The 21,726-nt window shown below is 52.7% G+C and overlaps 1 protein-coding gene across 1 annotated transcript in view; it reads right to left on the bottom strand.

Moving 5' to 3' along the window:
* Positions 1-21,726, bottom strand: part of Shroom3 (shroom family member 3) — a 308,934-nt gene that overhangs the window by 11,607 nt on the left and 275,601 nt on the right. The window contains 5 exon segments of the mRNA XM_028881929.2: positions 2,587-3,063; positions 4,300-5,190; positions 7,946-8,019; positions 13,916-14,575; positions 14,578-17,032. Coding sequence (XP_028737762.1) covers positions 2,587-3,063; positions 4,300-5,190; positions 7,946-8,019; positions 13,916-14,575; positions 14,578-17,032 — 4,557 coding nt within the window.

Raw genomic sequence — 21,726 nt, 5'->3', positions numbered from 1 at the left:
TATTTCACAGAAAGACAGTGTGGCTCGACGTGAAGCAGGCCCAAGGTGCCGAACAAGCCCAGACTACTGGTCCTTCCCTGACCCTCCTCACTCCTCCAGAATCTTTCTGACGCTTGAATACACACATTTTCATCTTAAGCAAGCTTGATACCACGCCATATCACAAGCCTGTGAAATCTGGAGCTTGCTGCTTTGTTAACAGTGAACTAATAGAAAGCCTAGTCATCAGTGGGGTATGGCGGCGCTTGTCTGTAATCTCTGTACTTGAGAGGAAGAGGCAGGAGGATCAAGAATTTGAAACCAGCTAAGGCTACTGTACTTCAAAAAAAGAAAAAGAAAAAGAAGGAGGCGGAGGGAGAAAGAAATTGAAGTAAACGAGGAAAACCTACCTACTGACCACACAGTGGGGTGGGGTGGCGGGCTCAAGGCTGTCCAAACAAACAGGGAACCGAGAAACATGGCGTCTCGTGCTCTTTGTTTTACCATGGTTTGTTTCACTGTTTTGAGGAGTTGGGGGTGGAACCGAGGTCTTTGGGCATGCTCAGCAAGTGTTCTACCACTGAACGACAACCTCAGCTCAGACTGGAGTTCAGACACCACTGATGAATCAATGACTCGTGGAAGTAAGTTAGGGTCTCTTGAAGGGGAACTTTAACTCTGCAGTCATGTGATATTACTTAACTCTGACCCTGGGATTTTACTCAAAGATAAAGAACCACACACCCAAGCATTTTACCCATTTCCTCCAAGCAGTGTGTCTACATGGAAGCCGGCAGATTAGGAAACTGGAGAAAGCCTTCAGCGAGGTATTTATTGCAGCTTCTAACAGGGTCCCTCCAGTGTTCCTGCCCCACAGGCTGCTGGGGAATCTGACTGGCCCTCACCACAGGACCTGGCTTACTTTCACCAGAAGGTGGCGCGTGCCGTCTTTCTGAGGGGTTCAGAACGCTGGCTCAGTGCAGCGGGACCATTTCATCACCAAATTCACCAGCGAACACCAACTCTCAAAGACAATGCTGGTCTAAGGACACACTCTGACATGTCTGTGCGGCAAGTGGCCAGATAACAGCCGGACCGTTTACACACACAGCATGGTGAGCACATGGCACACCCGTCCTGGAGACCTTGCGGTGCCCAGCGGGCTGCCCTGCCCATGGCAGGTATCCATCCAGTGATGTTTCCTGCAGTGTGACTCTGGAGAGGTGACCGCACCTAAGGGGGCCTCGACTCCCCAGATCTGAAACCGCAGGGACAGACGAGGTGACCGCGAGGCCCCGCGTCAGAAGAGCTCTGCCCACAGGCTGCAAATACTATGCACACAGCTCTTTCCTCCCTCCCACCCAGTACAACACGGTGCTCCTGCTCAGTCCTCCTGATTCAGCTGGAATCAGCTGCAAGTTTCTAAACTGCAAACCCGTATTTGGGTGAAATGTTCTGTTTGTATTTCGTCTGGAAGCTACTCACTGCTGAGCCGCAGTCTGTCAAGACGCTCAGTTTTCACTGAAACTTAAAAAGGAAATAAAGCCCACTCTAATCTTTCTCCTAACAGCCTTTAACGAAAGCAAGTATGTCAAGAAGATCTCAGAAGAACTCAAGAAATCCAGGCAATGGGAAACAGAACTGCTCACTGTTCTCCTGCTGCGCCTGGTGCTGGAGCAGTGTCCCAGGGCCAGCGGAGGGCTTGGGAGCCTCCGGAGCAGAGGCCAAGGGGCCTGCACAGCCAGAGGAGCATTCCCACCGAGACCTCAGTTTTTAGGATGTGAGCAAATGCTCACCCTAATGCCCCAAAGTGAATGTCCTATATACATCTATTTCTTTAGGCTTCTCTCTCTCTCTCTCTCTCTCTCTCTCTCTCTCTCTCTCTCTCTCTCTCTCTCTTCCTCCCTCCTTCCCTCCCTCCCTCCCTCCCTCTCTCGCCCCCCTTTTCTTTTGGTTTTTCAAGACAGGGTTTCTCCATGTAGTCCTAGCTGCCCTGGAACTCACCCTGCAGACCAGGCGGGCCTTGAACTCACAGAGACCCACCTGCCTCTGCCTCCCTAGGGCAGGGATTAAAGGTGTGGGTCATCACCCCGGGCTAAGTCCTTTCCCATAGACTTGTGGAGGCCTCAGTTATGCCCACATCTCCTTGCTCCCTTCTTCTCAGCACTGAGCCTGGGGGAGGTCCTGAAAGCGTAACTCTGACGGGACAGGCAAGCACGTGTCTGCTGAGTTAGGGACACTGGATAATTGCTAAGAGAGCAGAAGCCAGGGTTCAAGTCCACGCCCTTCCACTCACACGTTCTAGGGCCTTGGTGGATGAAGACATTACTATCGGGTGCCTGTGATGATGGGAGGCTGTAGTGTTTACGTGAAGACGCACGGCACATGGAAAGTGAGCAGAGGGCGTTCCCGACAATCACCGCTACTGCTCATCTCTGCTGCTGGGCGTTTGTCCTCAGTCACTCCCCTAAGCTCAGATGGAACGGCACTCCTGGTCAGTCATCTGGGGCAGCGGGAACACCTCACTTAAGTACTCCAGTGCCATGGCCCCACAGAAGGAGTCCAGTTGTACGGCTCTTTGGGGCGCGCTGCAGGGGACTGACTCACCTCTTGGCCTCACACCCTGGGTGCCTGGCGGCTGTTTCTAGGGCCTTCCTCTTGGCGCCGCTCTCCGTCAGCACACTAGCATCTCTGGGGAACAAACCCTCCATCAGGTCCATCGTTGTCTTCCTTCTGGAGTCCGGATCCAAGATGTCCGCCAGAGATTTGTCTTGGTGGACAATTTCCTTGGCCAGAGCCTCTGTTCGGATATCTTCCGAGGTCCTCTGGGGCTCGGCGTGGATTTTCTTTCCTAGGTCCTGAGTTCTACCGACAGGCTCATCATGGACGAGGCTCTGGGTCTGGCTGGGAGAGGGCTGCTTGCCAAGAGAACTCCCGTCAGCCAGCGCGCCGGACTCGGCCTCCGAACCTGCGGCTGCAGTCTGGGGCGGTCTGGGAGTCATTCTGTCACGACCTTCGGAAGGGGGCGCACCAGGCGTGTGCCCGCCCCTCGAGACTGTCACCTTGGGAAACCGGCGGGAACTGCTAGGGAAAGAAGAGAGAGGACGGTTAAAGGGAAGAGCTGATAAAAAGCTGAGGGTGAGGGCACAGGAGGGAGACGCTCGTCAGCGCTACAGCCTCCCAAATCAGGGGCGGTGCGAGGAGCCGACGGTGGTGCTCCCCCAAACCGCGGGGCTCTGAAGGGCCTTCTCCGGGGCCCGGGGCTGGTCCCCTGAGACACATCCACTAGCAATTCAGTTTTGACAAATGTTGCTACTGGGCTCCCAGAGTTTTCTAGAAGATATGGACAGACAGAAAATAGTGGTGGTGAGTGACCTTTGGGGCACTCAGAAGATGCTACCCCATAGACATTTTTGTTTATGTTTTGTTTGTGTTTGTGCGTTGTTGTTTTTGAGACAGGGTCTCTCTACACATAGGCCAGGCTGTCCTGGAACTCACGGAGACCCACCTGCCTCTGCCTCCTCAGTGCTGGGATTAAAGGTGTGCACCACAGAGTGTTTGTTTCACATGTAGTTATGTGGAGGAGCATGTGTGCCACAGTGTATATGTAAAAGTCAGAGCACAGGCTCTCTCCTTTCACCGTGTGGGTCCTGGGGATCACACCTGGGGCATCAGGCTTGGTGGCGAGCGGCCTTAGCAACTGAGCCATCCTGCTGGACCCCAGAGAGAATTCTGCATAGCAACCACCAGTCTGAGAGACTGTGTGGGAAATGCTTGTTCCTCGTTAGCCTGGCTTCCACACTTCCCCTAATCACCGGCGACTGTTAGCTCTGTCCTTGACCTCTGTGGACACGGAGCGCCCGGAGACAGGAAGCCTAATCTGGCGTTCTGTATCAGGAGACCCTTTCAGCCAGACAGAAGCCGTGTTCTTCGCTGTCTGTCCTGCCAGCAATAAAACAGTGTTTCCCGATTCTATTTCTTAAGCTGATCCAAAGCTCAGTCAGGCAAGAGGCGTTGGGTCTTGGCTCTTTAAATTCCCACTCGCTGCATACAACCAACACTAGCCCCTCGAGGAAAACAGATGACCGGTGGTACCAGCTTCGTGAGCGGAACCGGCATAACGAATCTTTATCTTGGGGCTCTCCCGTGAGCAACACAAGGATGCCCTGGGCAGCCTGGCTGCCATGACCCCTTCCCCTCGGCCAAAGGCTTGCCCCCTGGCTGCCATGACCCCTTCCCCTCGGCCAAAGGCTCGCCCCCTGGCTGCCATGACCCCTTCCCCTCGGCCAAAGGCTCGCCCTGGCTGCGCTGCTCACTCACCTGCTGCATACGGGTTCCTGGTATGGTTCGCTGTCCAGGAGTGCCTCATCCACGGCTTGGGGAGGAGGCGGAGGAAAGTCATCGGAGCCATTCACTAGGGTTTCCTGGCTCGGCGGAGGAGGTAGAGGCGGAGGCGGGGGAAGAACTTCAAAGGTGGGGCTCGAAGCAACCTTGGGGTGCGAGTCCTTCACAAACACTTCATCATCATAGTCCCCCCGGGGTGGCGGGGAAGCCTGCAGGGCTGACTCGGATATCCGGAGAGAGATCCTTCCTGGAGTGTCTGGGTCTGAGGTGCTGCATGAACTGGGCAGACTCTGGTTTTTATAGTGCTTCCAGTCTGCAAACTCAGGCGCCGAGGTGTCCTCGGAAAGGCCGTCCTCTCTGACCGCGGGGGCCCACTTCACCCACAGTGGAGGGGGTCGCTGAGGCAGGGACCCTCTCTTCCACACTCCCTCTTCCAGGCCGTGCTCTGGGCTGGTGAACTCATGGCATCTGGGGCTGGGAGGCTGGGTCAGGCTCTGGCCATCGTGTCCGAGGGTCACCGCGGGGGCGGAGGACGGAATAGGCTGCCGCCCAGTCTGACCGCTCCTGTCAGTCTGCTGGTCCACGGGGAGCTGTGCATGGTAACTGGAGGGGACCGAGGACGGCAGAGGGGAGCTGGGCGGGGCCACGGAGGCAGCTCTGGCATCTGGAAAGTGGCCTTGCATTCCTGCCGAAAGTGGCCTAGGGCAGGGTGTTCTAAGTTGCTTCAGATGGTCTGGGGCTCCAGAACATTCGGCAGGAGCTGAGGAACCAACGGTGGCTTTGTAGCCTGAGCCGTTCCAGCAAGGGGCAGGGTGGTGTTGGGACAATGCCGCCTCTTTCTGGCCTCTGTCTGAGCAACTGACAGACCTGGAACAGGGCACAGACATGAGGGTCAGCGCTCTCCGGAAACGGCAAACACTGAGCATCAGAAACACAGATGAGGACCCTCACCCCAGACACGCCAAATGCCCTCCCCGAACCAATGTAAACAAAGTAGACAAGCAGAGTCCCTACAGGGAGTGTCCGCTCCACCCTTTCTAAGTCTCCCTCGCAGCCCCGTCTCCTGCCACGACACACATGTAAGATGGCTTCTGAGGACAGGCTGTAGGACATGAAGGAAAACAGGGAGCCCACGTCTTCAGCTCCTCTTTGGACCACTGTGGGGAGCTGCTCCAGGTTCTAGGGGGAAAGCCTGATGCGTCACTCTCTCCCCCCCCCAACCATCCCAAAGGAGGGGTCTGCCTAGGGAACATTTGTGTGGCTACTGAGTCCGAAGGTTTGATTATAGCATTCTCTGTTCTCCAAGTCTCTTAGTGTTCTCATTTCCTAAGACAAAAATGAATAAATAACTAAATAAAATGGAGGGAGATACCCCCTAAGGAGCTAATTCAGTTACCTCTGCAGGAGACTGACAATAAGCAAATACCTACATGGTGCATTAAGCAAGTGTCTATAGTCACCAAGGAAATCCCTTTGTTATTGAAAGCAGAGAGACAGAGGAGCAGACACACACACACACACACACACACACACACACACACACACACACACACGTACGTACGTACGTACGTACATATACAGAGGGGCAGAGGGGAGGGAAGAGGTGGAGAGAAGAGAGAGTGCAGCGGAGGAGAGAGGAAAGAGTCTAGAGTACCCCTAGCCTGGACCTGTGATGCAACAGTTAATGTGTGGATTAAAAAGACAATCTCCAGCAAATCCTGTCATTTGTGAATTCTGTATCTGCAGCTCCCCAGCTGGCCGTGGAAGGGAACCTGGAGAGCAGAAGACACCTTTCATTTCACAGATCTGAGGCCTCGGACAGAGCAGTGACTCTTTTGTACATCCCGGCAGCAGCTGACCCCAGAACCGTTAGGGTCAGGCAAGGCTAATGCAGCACATAGAGGCAGGCCACAGACTCGAAGCCATGTGCATGCCTTTACTTTTATTAGCTACAGATGCCTGAGTAAAGAGCCTCTCAGAGCTTCTCCCTCTCAGATGTAGCCTCTCTCTACTGTGGAATAATCCTTCTGTACACTGTGTGAATATATGTCGCTATGATTCCTTTAATAAACAAGCTGACTGGCCAATAGCTGAACAGGATAAAGTTGGGTGGGAAAGTCAAACTGAGGACGATGGGATGAGGAAGGGCAGACTCAGAGGAGTTGCCGAGAGAGCAAGATGGGCACACCATACTGAGAAAAGGTACCAAGTCATGTGGCAAGGCATAGATAAGAAATATGGGTTAATTTAAGTGTACAAGTTAGCTAGTAACAAGCCTGAGCTATCAGCTGAGCATTTATAATTTATATTGAGTCTCTGAGTCAATTATCTGGGAAGCGGCTACCAGTCATTTGGGAATAGGCAATCGGGACAGGAAACATCCACCCACATCTCTCCCTCCCCGTCACAGACCTCCTTCACCAGGGACCCTGCTACATTTCTGGGCTTTTCCACACCTCTCAGTGGATTCAGGGGCAAGTCCTCTGGGAATGCTTTTTCCTTCTATACATACATTTTGGAATCCCTAGCACCTTGCAGGAAGTACCCTGTTGGTGTATGTCTGATGAAAGAATGGTGTTTCTTCTGCCTAGCCGTTCTCCAGATTGGAGGATCGGGACCGTTTTAAATTTAGCATCTTAGCTGGGTGTGGTATGCACCAGGGAGGCTGAGGCAGGATCAAAGTTCCAGGCGAGCTTTTTGGGCTAGCCAGCAAATTCCTAGACTACGGGGTAAGAATCTTTCTCAAAACAAAACCAACCAGCCAAACAATAACACTTAGCATCTTCTAGGGGTCACATAGCCTGCTTTCAAAGAGATGTAACGTTAGTATGGTGAGCGTCTAAGTATCAGACTGGCTCCTTCCTGGGTGTCATATCAGTCTGTGTTTATGATGTCCCCTTTAAAAGTCTCTAGGCATCCATCATAAACACAGATGAATACGACACCCAGGAAGGAGCCAGTCTAGTCTCAGGTGTCGTTAGTTTACGTTTGCTCTCCCTCAGCACACTAACACTACATCCCCCACAAAGCACGGCCTAAGTTCAATGCTTCATTTGGTTGAGTTTCTTCATGGAGACTGCTTTTCTGTCTCTCAGGAACAATTAATTACGGGTAAAAACAAAGCATCTTAGTTCACCTAGCTAATATAATCTAGGCTCATATTCGACAGGGTTTCTCCTTTCTAAGGATGGACAATATTCCACTGTGTTGTTTACATGGTCATTCCCTGATGGAGACTGGAGTCCTTGACTATTTCTGACTACTGTCAATAGTAAACAGCCAAGCTATGAACACTCGCACGCACGCACGCAAGCCTTTCTCAGACTCAACTTTCAGTCCTTTGGGATATATATATATATATATATATATATATATATATATATATATATATATATATACATACACACACACACACACACACACACACACACACACACACACACACACACACATATATACACACACACTCAGGATTGCTATGGTTGGATCTCAGGCTAGCTCAGTTTCGAATGCTTTCAGGAGCCGCCAATTTACATTCCCACAGTGTACGGGGGTCAGGGTTCTGACTTCTCATCCTTGCCAACATTTTCTTCTTCTTCTATTGCCACACACATGTACATACCTCAATCCAGTACCAGCCAAACAACGTGGGTCCTTCACGAAACCAAGGCCGCCGTCTTCCCTCAGGAGCACATCCTGGAAGCACAAGAACAGGGCAACGCTGAAGGAGGGTGCAGGAAGGAAGGCAAGAGAAGGGACCTGCGTGCTGCTGACCCCTGTGGTCAGGCACCATGGCAGCGCTCTGACAGACTCTCCCATGTAGTCCTCAGAGCTCCAGGGGGCACTGAGGACAGCAGGCACTGGTGAGGAGACAGGCCCGGGGTCAGAGGTGGGGTCAACACGGGGTGTGTGTGTGTCTCCCCTCACGAGAACGCTTGTCGGGGAAAGGGACTCTGAGAAGGGTTACTGTGGAGTTCGCGACTGCTGCTGTACTTAAGTGTGACGACGACGACGACATGAATTCGATGGGTCGGACTTCTGAATTGGCAGCAGGCGGCAGTGGGAGATGGGAAAGACAACAGGAAAAGTTACAGTTTTGCCAACTTTCAAGTGCCCTGAGTAGGAATCTAATTTGAAATCGGTGACAGTAAACTCTCCCAAGTCTCCCTCTTATGTGACATCAGTAACTCTGGGGGCTTCTCAGGGTAGTTTGTTTTTACTATGAGTAGATACTGGTATCTTGAAAGGGAACTGTTAACCCTGATGGTGTAAAACCTGTCCCCTGTGATCTGGTCTTGATGAAGAGGACACTGTTGCCATGGATGGTAATGTGATCAGTTCTCCATTATCTACGGTGCTAGGACATGGGCGGGAAAGGAGAATTCAGACCTAAAGTGAAACTAGTGTTAGTAACTTAGTCACTACTCACTCATCTAGTGGGCTGGCTGCCTTTTACTTCCTCATCCACGTTTTTGTGAGGGTGGAGGAGGAGCTCGGAGTCAATGAAGACTCAGATGTTGCTGGCTGGGGAGAGAACAAGAGGACTGGAGTTCGGATCCCCAGAGCCCACACAGATGCTGGTGGTCATGGTGGCCGGCCTGCAATTCTAGCACTCCAGAGACCGGGGATCCCCAGAGCCAGCTGGCCAGCTAGATTAGTTATACACGTGAGCTCTGGGTTCAACTGAGAGACCCTGTCTCACTACCACCAGCCTGGGGGCGTGGGGGAGGTGTCTCAACATCACCCTAGGGCCTCCAGGCACTTTACACACACATACACACTCATCTACATGTGTAAACAAAACAGCAAAGGATGGATGGAGATACAGTTCCGTGGCAGAATGCTCGCCTAGCATGCACGAGGCCCTGGGTTCAATTCTCAGTATCGTCTCTCCCCTCCACTGCTGCTCCCCAAAAGTTAAAGGTGATCCCAGGCAGAAGACATTAATAATCGCACATTTCCCTGATCAGGTATACTACTGTGCTGGACACTTTGCTTAGTATCTTGCATGGAATATTATCTATTTGACATTTCTATTGAAATTTGCATGCATACATGCATTCATCAGTACATGTACATACGCACTCAAGTGTGTTTAGGCAGCTCAGAAACACTACCTACAGTTAAACAAACAGAGGAGCTACGAGTCAAGCCAGGATCTCTCCAGAGCTCAAGATCTTTCTGTAGGATTTCAACAGGTTAAAGGCAGCTAGCTGATGGGTGGATGCAATCGGGTTTGAACACTTGCAGATGAATTCCATGCAGTGACTCTCCTCCACTGCAGGACAGGAGCTCCTGTTTTCAGGAATCCTGCAGTCCCTTGAGTCTCGCCCACCACCCTTCCTTGGTGACACAACTGGACAGGTTTTGCCAACAGTTAACCTCAACAGCCTGGGAGCCATCTGAGTTCCCGGCACAGTGAAGTTTAAATATGTTTTCACATTCAATTCCATCCTCTGTGTTTCCGTATGTGAAAGCAGCTAACCTCCTGCATTCATGGGATTCGGCCCTGGAAAGGCTATAAATGTGGGTATGCATTGAAAAGGGGGTGGGAGTTAACTCCAATAGTCAGCTATTGAGAGACTTTATCAAATTTCCTGTTAATCGATTCCCCACCCCCCACCCTCAAAGCACTGGGTCTTGAACATGCCAGGCAAGGTCTTTACCACCGAGCCATATCCCCCAGATGTCTTCTCGACCTAGCAGAAGCCCAAGGAGGATATTCCTCTTGCGTGTGTTCACTGTCAAGGGACACTTGACTGTCTGTAAACTGCTACGCGTGAAGAATGTATTTGGGCAGCACAGAGAAGAACAGTGGTTGCCGGAGAAATACCAGGCAGAGACACATACTAACTTGGTCAACATCTGACTCATTTGGGGTAATTGTTTCAAAACTGACTTAAAGGGGCAGGCAGATCTCTGTGAGTTCAACTAAACAAAAGCAGAGAAACCCGAGCCAACCCCTAGCTCTCAGCACACCTAAGATGTAACCTGAAGTGGATAAAATCCCAATCCAGACTCTTTTTGAGGGGTGCCACGTTTAATTATCTCTGAGATCAACAAAATACAGAGACTACAATAGTTATCTACTCTAGGGTATTAGTTTCCAACATCTTCTAAAGTGAATTAGGAACCCACATATAACCTAGTTTAGATGTAAGTAATAACTAACAAACACTAAAATGAAATCGATTTACCACCTGCTCCTTTCAGATGTCTTGCCACCTTTTCCCTGCTGACTTCTCTTTATTCAAGGGAACAGTTTCGTTTAATGACGTCAAGACCAGAGCAAGGCAATTCTGTCTCCAACATTATTCTCTACCACCTTGGACAGATTTTGTACCCTTTCTGGGCACCAGTTACCCCTCTTTAACGTAACAGTTATCCATCAACCTCGCTGCATAGACAAAGGTTAATTTTCTAGCTATAAAACAGTACAATGATTGGCACACAGCACAAACTCAATGAGCCTTGGCTACTTGTAATTTTACAATTCACAGAAAGTCAATTCTATTAATTACGCTCAGTGAATGGGTGCTTGCTATGCGCTGCTTCCCGGCTGTCCCAAAGAATCCTGCTGCCTCCCTCCAACACCGTGGTGGAGCAGCTTACTGAGTGCCATCCCCCTCACAGGGAACATGAAGGGCCCTGAAGACGCAGTCCAGATGAACCAGAGACGCCTCTGCCTCAGAATTAAGCTATGTAGAGTTCATTTTAAAAACCAGGCTGTTCTACATTTTAAAGATTTACTTTGTGTTTATGTGTGTTTCTCTGTATGTATGTCCTGTGCTCCACACGAATGCATGGAGTCTGCAGAGGCCAGAAGGTGCAGGATACCCTAGAACTGGAGTTACAGATGCTTGTGAGCTGTCTGTCATGTGGGTGCTGGGATCTGAAGCCCCATCCTTCGCAGGGGGCAGCAAGTGCTCTTAACCAGCTCTGAGAGACTCTGCTCTATTTTACCGACATGTGAGGTTCTGTCTCCGCAGCGGAAACATCCGGGTGTTTCTGCAGCTTTGCGGACCCAGCACTAAGATGCCAAGGGGTCGCTGAACTTCAGTGGACACTAACGAGCAGGGGTCTAATGAGCACCAAGGCTCCGTCCCTAACAGTCACTGTTCTGCAACTGTGCTCTTCAAATGAAGAGGGACACAAGGAAAATAAGGAATGGGTGCCGTGTGCGTCAGAGAGAATACCAAGGAAGCGAGGGAGAGGCCCCTTCAGGTCCCAGAGTAAAGCTCTCAGGCTACCTGTAGTTCAAACGGCGGCCTCCGGCAGTTATTATTTCAGGCCTCCAAATTGTCAACCATTATACTCAGGGGAACTGACTTTTACGATGACCTGTTTTGGGGACAGAAAGGACCTGACAGAATTTTGAGAAGGACTGTCAGATTGTTCACCTCCCCCTCCCCCCAACAACACACACACTAAAGCTTATAAAATCTCGCACTACCAGCATCTGATTAATAAGAGCAATCATGTTCTGCGGGTGTCATAAACTCAGATAGTGCCAGAAAGAAAATCCACAGACTTTTGGTTTTACCTCAGCCTGTATAAGGTTACTTACCTTGTTTGAGTTCACTGAAGCTAGAAGAAAAATTCTTCATTAACTAAACCTTTACAAAAAAACTAGATAATGGGAGAGTTCTTTAAACTTACAATTCCAAAAACTAAAAATTTGAATTTATAGTTCAAAAAAAAAATCGTAATTCACCAAGTATTTATCCGGTAAGAATCATTTTGTTTCTTTTTTCTCCCCACCCTGCTCCAGTGGTTGGAGACCAAATCCAGGGCCGGTAACTGCTGGCTTTCTATCGTCAAATGACACCCTACGCCCACTGCTTTGTTTTAACCACAAATAAGGTTAACGATGAAGAGCACGTACGAAGTTATCCCCGGCGTCTCTAGTCAGGCCGGGACTAGCTGCCGGGCCGGAAGCAGCTCCTCAAGAATGTCTGCGAGTTGGTGCCGAGCAGCACAAAGCAGGTCTCTCGTCCTGGATGTTCCTCCTTGGCTCCATATCCCCCGATTAAATAACAATTAAGTGTGGTGTCCCCTTATTAGAAGGACACCTAAATACTGGTCTATGTTCAGTTATCTTTCTAAAAGCAATTTCACAAACAGTACAAAGTACTAACTTGGGATTTGAAGAAACCTTACCACTTCTCCAAAACAAACTAAAAGCTCACTTGAAATTTATTTCCCAAGTGACCAGCTTATGAAATATTGTGTGTGTGTGTGTGGGGGGGGGACACAAAGAACTCAGTCATCTAACCAATTCCCCAAGACAGAATAATGACGTTTAAACACAAGAAGATTTATTTTTTGCCTATGCTTTTCTATCTGTTTTTTTTTTAGACAGGGTCTCTCTACATAGCCCTGGCTATCCTAGAATTCACTATGTAGACCAGGCTGGCCTTGAACTCACAGAGACGTGCCTGCCTCCTGAGCGCTGGTAATAAAGTGTGCACTACCACAACCAGCTTTTTTTCTTTTTTCTTTTTCTTTTTTTAATCATATCATCTTTACAGTATTGGGAAAGAACAAACCGTTTGGGCTTCTATGTAGTAAACTACTGCTGTAAAAATTAGCTGGAAAATCTTGAAACTACAGAGTTTAAATGATCTGTAGGGGAGAAAGCAGCACTGTAGGCTTTAATGGCCTCTCTGGGTTTTTTTTTTAAAGTGGGAGTTATACTGGAGAGAATATTCCTAGATAGTTTTCAGCAGAAACTATCTGGGAGAGCACAGCATTTTCTCCCAGAGGGCTGTGTGTGTGTGGGTATGTGTATGCACACATGTTTCAATACACTGGGAGACAGGACAGTTCCTAAAGCCTACACCACCTACATACAATAGCAAAAACAAGACCTGGTGGTAAAGGTTTCTTTCAACTACTTGGAATTCTGAGACAGATGGACTGACAAGTTCAACGCCAGCCTAGACTGTGGGGGACCTGCTCCCACTTTTTCCCCCAGGGCACTCTTGAGCAGGGAGAAGTGAGAAATATTTAGATAGAAATATAGAGGGGAGAGAGACAGATAGAAACACAGGATAGCCTTGGGAGGGCCTGGGTCAAAACCCACCAGCCCCTTCTGTCTCTGCTAAAGGTCTATTTATAGAAATGCCAAGGGGAGGAGCAAAAGATCTCCCCCAAGCACAGCCAAGTGCAGACCCTTCCAAATACCTGGTGACCAATCCATCCCCTCATGCAGCCTTGCTGTGTAGAGCAAGCTCAGATCTCACTAGGAAACCTCTGTGGGCCTCCACACTAGACAACGTAGTGGGACCCTATCTCAAAAGAAAAAGTACAAGAGGCTGGGTGGGTACAGCTCCGTGGCTACAGTACTTACTTGGCATGGAGGGTTCAACTGCCAGTTGAACTACAAACAACCATAAAACAACTACATAACTAAAAAAAACCTATATAGATATTCATATATCTGTACAGAAATCAAGTAAGGTAGCTCTAAAAAACTGTAGGAAAAAAATTACTTTCCTGAATTTAAAAGAAAAAAAAAAAAAAACTGAACAAAGGAGAGACGTTAGGAGTCAGAGGGCCAGTCCCAGGCCTGGGGCTTGGCTGCACCTACCTGTCCTTTCTTGTCGGAGGTGGGAGACGATCTGGACCTCACGTGCACAGGGACCGCCAGGGTATCAGAGCGCTCCAGCAGATCCTCGGCTGACTTGGACTTCCCCGCCTTGGCGGCCACCATGTCCCAGGAAGGCGGCCCGCCGGGGGTCCTGTCCATTCTCTGGGTGCCCCTGGGTCCACAGGTAGCTCCGCTGAGCAGCTGTCTGTGGACCTGGGGGTCCCAGCGTCGTCGATCCCCGACAAGACGTCCGCTGGCGAAGGAGCTGCTGCGATCCCGGGGCGCCTGGGGTGCATCTGCGGCTGCTGCGGCAGACAGGTGGGGGTGCTCCTTGCGGTGCAGCGCCTCGGGCTCCCGCAGCAGCGAGCTCAGGCTGCAGGCGGAGGCCAGGCCGGGGCCGTCGGGGCCGGCCTGGAGGTAGGCGCTCTGGGCGCGCTCGCGCAGCCCGGGCTCCTGTGGGCAGGCGGCGGAGGCGGGCCGCTTGCCGGTCTTGCGCTGGATGTAGTCGGCCAGGGCGCTCTGCTGGAACTGCTTGAGCTCGGGCCCCGACAGGCTGAGACTGGAGCAGGCCTTGCCGTCGCGCTCGAAGATGCGGCGCCGGTCGGCCACGGTGCTCTCCGAGAAGCGTGGCGGCGGCGGCGCCATCGGCCGCGGGGGCCGCAGCAGGGCGCGCCCGGCTCAGCCTCCTCCGACACCCCGACCTCGTTCATCTTCTCGGGCTCCGAGTAGGAGCGCTTCTTCTGCTCGGGCGTGAGGCGCCGCCGCGCACCTCGCCGGGCAGCCTGGGGTGCGGCCGGGGTCACGCTGTGCCGCTCCCGAGGGGTGTGTGGGGAGGATGAGGATGCTGATGCTGCTGATGCTGCAGCGGAGGCGGCGGCCTCGGGGCTCCGCATCCCCACGTGGGCAGAGGCAGGTCGCGGGCGCCAGGGCCTCGAGGTGGCGGCGGGGGTGCCCGGCTCTAGGTCCCGGCGACGGAACGAGGTGGCCCCCAGGACGCGGGACTGGGCATCCTTGATGCTGTTTCTGTAGGCGCGGCTGAAGGGCGCGTCGAGCGGGGGCGACTCGGGGGTGCCGGGCCGGTCCTCCGACCACGCGGCGGCTTCCCTCTCGGCGGCCTCGCTGCAGAGCTGGAAGGTGCTCTGGCTGCGGAGCAGGCGGGCCTCAGGCCTCGGGGGCTCAGCAGCTCGGCCGGGGGGTCCGCGGCCATCGGCGGCCCTCCTCGGCGGCTGGCCGCACGGCTGCCAGGGCGCCTCCTCGAGCTTCGCCTCCCCGTTTTTGAAGGTCTGCTCCCCGTTGCGCGGCTGCTCCGTGGCCTCTGTGGAGAGATGGACGCCGGCGGCGGCGGCAGCTTTGGGATCCTCAAAGTCACTGCTGCTCCGACCGGGCCTGGCGTTCAGGCCGTAGGTGGTGGAGCTGCCCACGCTGGGGAGCCGGTGGCGGCCCTGCTCTCGCTCCTCTATCTTGGAGACCTTCTCCAGCACCGAACACGGGGCCTTCCTGTACTGCAGGGCGGAGGAGGCGGAGGGGGAGGCGCTGCTGGAGCTGGGTTTCCTGGGAGCCGGGGGCTCTGCAGACCTGGGCTCCGCGGCCTGCACCTTGCCCTCCGGCCTCGGGCAGGGAGCGGGCCGGTCCAGGTAGCTCCTGCCGTCGGGCCCGGCCTTCCTCCCAGGCTCTTCGACGGTGGCGTGGAGGGCGCAGGGGGCCCTGCCCCCGGGGTAACCCTCCTGGGCCTCTCCTCCGAGCTCCACGCTGCTGCTGCTTCGTCTCCCCAGGCTCTCTGGAATGTTCTGGAGGGAGGCGAAGGCCAACTTGGACCTGCCAAAGTTGCTCTGGCCGCCGCCGCCGCCGCCGTGACCTTCCCGCTCCAGTTTCTGCCGGGGGTTGGCGTTGTGATCTTCCTGGAGGCCCTGGTGGTTGGCGATCCGTCTCTCGCTGGGATATGGGCTGCTGCCGCCTTGGAGGGGCCCGACGTGTCTCTTCAGGGAGGCGTCCTCACCTCCAGGCGCTGCAGAGAAATGGACTTTGTAGGAGACGAATCTGGCCGTGGGCTCTGGGTTCCTCTCTGCCGCCGCCGGGGCCGCTGAGTCCCGCTCGGGGGGCTGGCAGAAGGCGAACCCGGGTCTGCTGGCTTCCCCGTGGTTCCCGTTCTCATCCAAGGCAGCCATCCTGTTGCATGCTCCCTGGGCGGCGGCGGCGTAGCCGCTCTCTTTGACCAGGGCAGGGTAGACGGCGCCGTTGCTGCTCACGGACGGCTGGGGCACCTGGGCAAAGTGCGGCTCGGGGGACGGCACCGGGTAGATGCCGGTGGGGAGCAGGGGTTGGCCAGGCTGTGCCTTCTGGGTATAGGCATGCTTGGGCCTCACCGGGGGGCTGCTCTCTGGACTCCTCTCCAGGACCGTGTGCAGCTGTTCCTCGAGGAACGGCGCCTTCGAGGGGCCCGAGGAGGAGTTGCTGGGCGGCCTGCCGAACCTCTTCTGATCCAGGCTCGACCAGGAGCCGGGACGCTCGCGCTGCCGGAAGGCTGCGTAGCTGTCGCTCCGGGTCGGGGGCGTGGGGGCGCCCGCTCTATGGGGCAGGTTGTCAGTGGCGGCATCCGAGGAGCCGGGGCACTGCTGGCTCCAGGATGGGGACGGCGCCCCCTTGCCCCGGGGAACGCTGTGCCACTTGGCACAGCCCTGAATACCTGCTGGGGCGTGGGCGTCCCTACCCGGAAGGAGCAGGGCGGAAGGGTTCACCTCATACTCGGACGAGACCCCCCTCCGGGCGTCGTAGACTGTCTTGACGTAGCGAATGTCTGCTTGCCTCATCCCTTCTAGGAGGCCGCCTCGAGCAGAAATCAGGTCCATGGAAGCTGACCGTTCTTGGCCGGAGCCACCAGGGGGTGGGTACTCTAGGATGCTAGAACTCGTGGAGAAGGAACTATACGCCGAGTCTCTTTTGTTATGGAGGTGGCCGAGCTGGTCGATGCTGCTCGTGGACTTGGCAGGCGAAAGAGGGTGGCAGGATGGGTACCCGCCACCGGGCTCCAGGCTTTCCATGCTCCCCTGGGAGCTGCACTGGTCAGGGCTCCGCCTCAGATAAGCATGGTCGTAGTTGGAGAGGTCACTTGTGGAAGAGCTGGGAGGGAGGACAGAGACAAAGCAGTCAGTCGGCTGAGGAGTTCAGTGGACTCACGGACACAGGGCTCGGCTTATAAATTCACTCTTATGCAAGATGCCCCGTTTTCGGAAGGGCGGGTAAGAAGGGCCTTGTTTGGGGCTTGTTCCGATCCCCTGTGTCGTCACCAGGATTGACTGCCCAACGCTGTAGCCTTAGGAGCCTCTAATGAATCACTCGGGCTTACCAGAAGGAAGGGGTGGCCTTAGGCACAGGCAGCACGCTGATGTGACTTGCTGCGCTGTGAATGACATGTTGCACGTGCCCAGAAACGAAGGAGGTGAGTGGGGGGAAAAACGGAAGAGAAAGAAGGATGACGGGGAGAACATTCTCTGTCTCTTGTAGATATTGTGGGGGAGATCGAGAAAAGCTTAGTAAGCCAATAGGCATGTGAAGGCTGGGGGACTTGGGGAGCACATGCTTATGATTTTAGTTAATATCATTCCTTTTTATGGAGTCAAAAGCTGGGCCCTGGCAACCTTCCTGGAGTCTCAACATTGGTAGGGACAGTTTGTTTGTGGGAAGAAGCTAAACACGAAGCTGAAAGGAGAAATACTCGGGGAGACGTGTGGGAGCCAGAAAAGGCCAATGAGAGAAGAGAGGGTAAGGGAGAGGGGGAGGCTGGGACGGAGGTCTTAGTCACAGGAGGTCCTTTAGGCTGGGGTTCCATCACCAAAGGCATCCTCAGTGTGCCGTCAGGAGAGCAAGACCTTCGTCCATCTCTGCTCCTCTGGGCTGGGGAGAGGGAAGGAGTCTCAATACTGGCCTTTCATAACTCAGAAAACTGCCTCAAAAAACTGTTTTTGTTAGATAACCACAGAGTCTAACATGCACGTGTGGGGACCAGGGAGTTTGGGAAACCTTTATAGCATCCATTCCATTTTGCTATGGGCTTAAAACTGCTCTACTGATGGACTATGGGGGACTGGAGAGACGGCTCAGTAGCTAACAGCCCTGGCTGGGTTCGGTTCTCAGCACACTCACATGGTGGCTCACAACTGTCTCTAACTCCTGTCCCAAGAGCTCTGACTGTCTTCTGGCCTTGGCAGCCACTGGGTATGCACAGGTACACAGACCTGCATGCAGACAAAACACCTACACACATCGAATACAAATGTGCCACGAAATATAACTGAACTGGGAGTACAGCTCAGTGGTGAGCCCTTGCCCAGCATATTCGAGGAACCAGAAAGGGAAAAGAAATTCTCTACCTCTGGAGAAGCCATATTAGAATAAACGAAGATCAATCAGCAGTCTCCTTATGGTAAACGCTGTGACTCACTGTTCTCCAAAGGAAGGGAAATCACGAGCTCTTACCTAGGCGTTTCCTTCTCAGACGAGTAGAGTCTCAAGAGCATTTAAAATCATGTAGTATATATGTTCCTAGATCTCACGTAAGTAAATGTAATGACACAGTGCCGAGTGTATGCTTTTAATGTTTTAAGCTGGAATGTCTCCGGAGAATGTATGAAGAGACTCGAAGACAATGTTCAGAGTGAAAACTAGTGATGGACCAGCAAAACATTCCATGGTCGGCAAGAAGACCACATGCTCAACATTTTACCTCAACAGAGTCTAATTTGTCTCGTCAGGGAAAGTCAACTTACTGAAGCATCCTGCTTTGGGAAGGACAGGATAAGGTCAAGAGAGAAAGAAGAGACAGTTCCTGAGCCTGCCAGCTCAGGAAAAATTGACCTGCCCTCAACGGCATGGCATATGCCGTGGCTAAATTTTACTACGCCCTGCCTCCTACTTTCCTGGTTCTCCTCTAAAGTGAAGAGGCCTGCTGCAAGGGTAAGGGAGGGGAGCCATTAAAGTCAGCTCCATCTGTCTGGCTGCAATTCCTTTAACTTCCTGCAGCAGGAGGTGCAGAGGTGAGGCTTGTAGTGGAAGTGGACACAGCAAAAGTCATTTGCTGAAAGGGAAATTCAGACCTAACTTAGGGACATACACGTAAGCAACTACACCAACAGCCGGCTGGACCACCACTGAGCAGGGAGAATGCCATCGCCGATGGATCTCAGAATATAGGAAGTCACGCCGGACTCTCGCCAGACCAGAACAAGTGTCTAGGGCCCCACTTCCTGTTGCAGACCTCAAGTGGACAGCACCACATGAGGACTTTGTAAGGCTACTCTCCTATCCCGGGGGTTGCTCTGTCCCTCAGTGGTCCATCCTCAGGCTGCCTGGGGATGTGGGGCCTGATGTTGGCCTCCGGGAACAAGCCTTTCCACTACTATCTGGAGATACTCATTCCTATTAGCTTTGGTGTTCCTGCTTCTAAAATGCATTCATGGAGGTGGGATGAGTCACAGTGAGGAATGAAATTGGCAGTCCTGCCAGCTTCAATGCTAACACAGGCAACCTGACTATGGAGGACTGCATCTTCCGTGGGTCAAAGGCCTTACCGTGGTGGTCGGGCTGCTTCTCCAACCTCACCGTCTACTGCCGTCCTTGCTCACTGCACTCCAGCCCCTGACCACCCGGAGTGCCCATCACCTGACTCACTCCTTCCCCTTCCTCCAGTCTCGATGTCAGAAGACTTCCAAAAACAATCTTCACCTTGGCTCTCCTGACATCCTGTAACGCTGTTTTATTTCCCTCATAGCATTTATACCACTTGACATTATATCACAGCTTTGGTTACGGGAAAGCTATTCAGTTCTAGCCACAATGTTTAAAGAATGAACGCACACACAAAGCGTTTGCTGATTCTGTGGCCGACACATACAGGTGCCCTTCTATGCTGTTCTGGGGTTCGTGTACTTAGAAGTAATTTTGGGGGCTGAAGAGATGGCTCAGCAGTTAAGAGCACATGTTGATACTGCAGAGGACCTGCGTTTGGCTCCCAACCACCAAAACTCCAGTTCCAGAGGATTAGCAATCTCTTCAGACTCGAGGGCACCAGGCATGCATGTGGTACACATACATGCATACAGGCAAAATACTTATACTCACAGAATAAAGTATTTCTCAAAAAAAGGGATAATTTTTAAATGCTCAAAACATTGTGAAAAGCACAAACAAGTATATGAAAAATTTCCTGATGTGTACTCACAGAACCTTAATTCCTAAAATGATCGAATCTGTTTGCACAACACTTGGGCTGAAGTTACACAAGTCTGTTTACCGCCAGACTTCTGGGTCTCACGTCAACTATCCTTCATCTGTTGTTCTAAGGGGAAATACACGAAGCAAAGCTTTCTAAACTTATTCGACTCTAGAAACTTTCTGCCAAGGAACACTTAATGAACTTTCACTTCATGGAAGACTCTTGGAGAAACAGTAGTATAAGGTGAAGCATTTCCCATCTTCTTCAGGGAGCGTGCCCATCACTAAGGCCATCTGAGGCAGGGCGGTGCTCGCATTTGCCAGGTGAATGGATCTCTCAGTGAGTCCTGTGCGTGAGTGTTTTGATACTGCTACTTCAGCCTCTTGTCAGAGAGACGATGTGTCCGCGCGGTCTCTCCTGATACTTCAGAACCATTACTCCCATAAGACAGCGGAGAGAAAGTGGCAAGGGCCTGGCAGACAGCAGCTACCGTCAAATTTCGGGACAATTCCAAATCCAACCTCGCTCACAAGACCGTTAAAACCGACGGCCCTCACCGCCTCTGTCCCTCCTACACCTCCCCATCCCCTTACTCTCCTGTTTTCATGAGAAAAAGACCCCTGGACTTAGACCTAAAATTGGGCTTGGGAAACTGAATTCAGGCCACCAGAGGGAAGCCAACCACCCTGGCACAGTAGGTCACTGTGAGCCCAGGGACATCCTGGTGGTCCTTTTCCGGCCGCTGCCGCCGCCACTGTGTGTCCACGGGTAGACTGACAGGGAGGGATGCCGCGCGTGACAGAGCTGCAGAGGTGTGCCTGGGCTATGGTGGGAGAGGACCCAGAGACCTGCAGCATTCTGGGTAATCCCAGCTTGCTGTTCTATTGGCACACAGTGCTTGTGTGTTAATAGCCATGTTGGCATCAAAGGAGCAGGAGGCAGACAGTGCCAGTACAGCTCAGCCTCTCTAAACCCTCCCCCCCAGGCTAGGACAAGGGGAGAGGGGCAGGGCGGCCTTCCGGATACTACTGTACACTGCCACAGTCACTCAAGCAGGGGTCCCACACCCTGACCACACCGGTCTCATTTCTGCTCTAGGGTCGGTACATTCCTGAGGTCACATTGGGACTTCAGATTTGGGGCTTCCTACGGCAGTGAGGACAGGAGGGCTGGGAGGTTGTAAAGGAGTCGCCATTCAGTGGCACACATGTTCTGCTTTATGCTAAGTCCTTCAGCAGGTTTCCCTGGACCCCTAAAATCCGCAGCCTGCTTATTATAATGGTCACGTACGGAATGTTTCCCGTGCACTAGGAGTTGCATGCATTCCTTTATTTAATGCTCACAATGACCCAGTGACAGAGGTGTCCTTAATTCCACTTTAGAGAAAAGGGAGCCGAGATCAAAGGGTGCTCACGCTCATGAGCAGGTGAGGAATGAGAGTGACCCCAAGGTCATACCTAAAACCTCAAGCACTCTGCTCCCCCTCCCTTAGGTCGTCAGGTGCCCACACTCTACAAAGCCCCGACACTTACGGCGCTGTAAATCAAGGGTCCTTTGTGGAGGGTGCACTGTGAGGGAACCTAGTCTGGAGCAGATGGCTCAG

The sequence above is a fragment of the Peromyscus leucopus genome, chromosome 10 (assembly GCF_004664715.2).
Source record: "Peromyscus leucopus breed LL Stock chromosome 10, UCI_PerLeu_2.1, whole genome shotgun sequence".
Classification (NCBI taxonomy): Eukaryota; Metazoa; Chordata; class Mammalia; order Rodentia; family Cricetidae; genus Peromyscus; species Peromyscus leucopus.
This window is presented reverse-complemented; position numbering and strand designations above follow the sequence as displayed.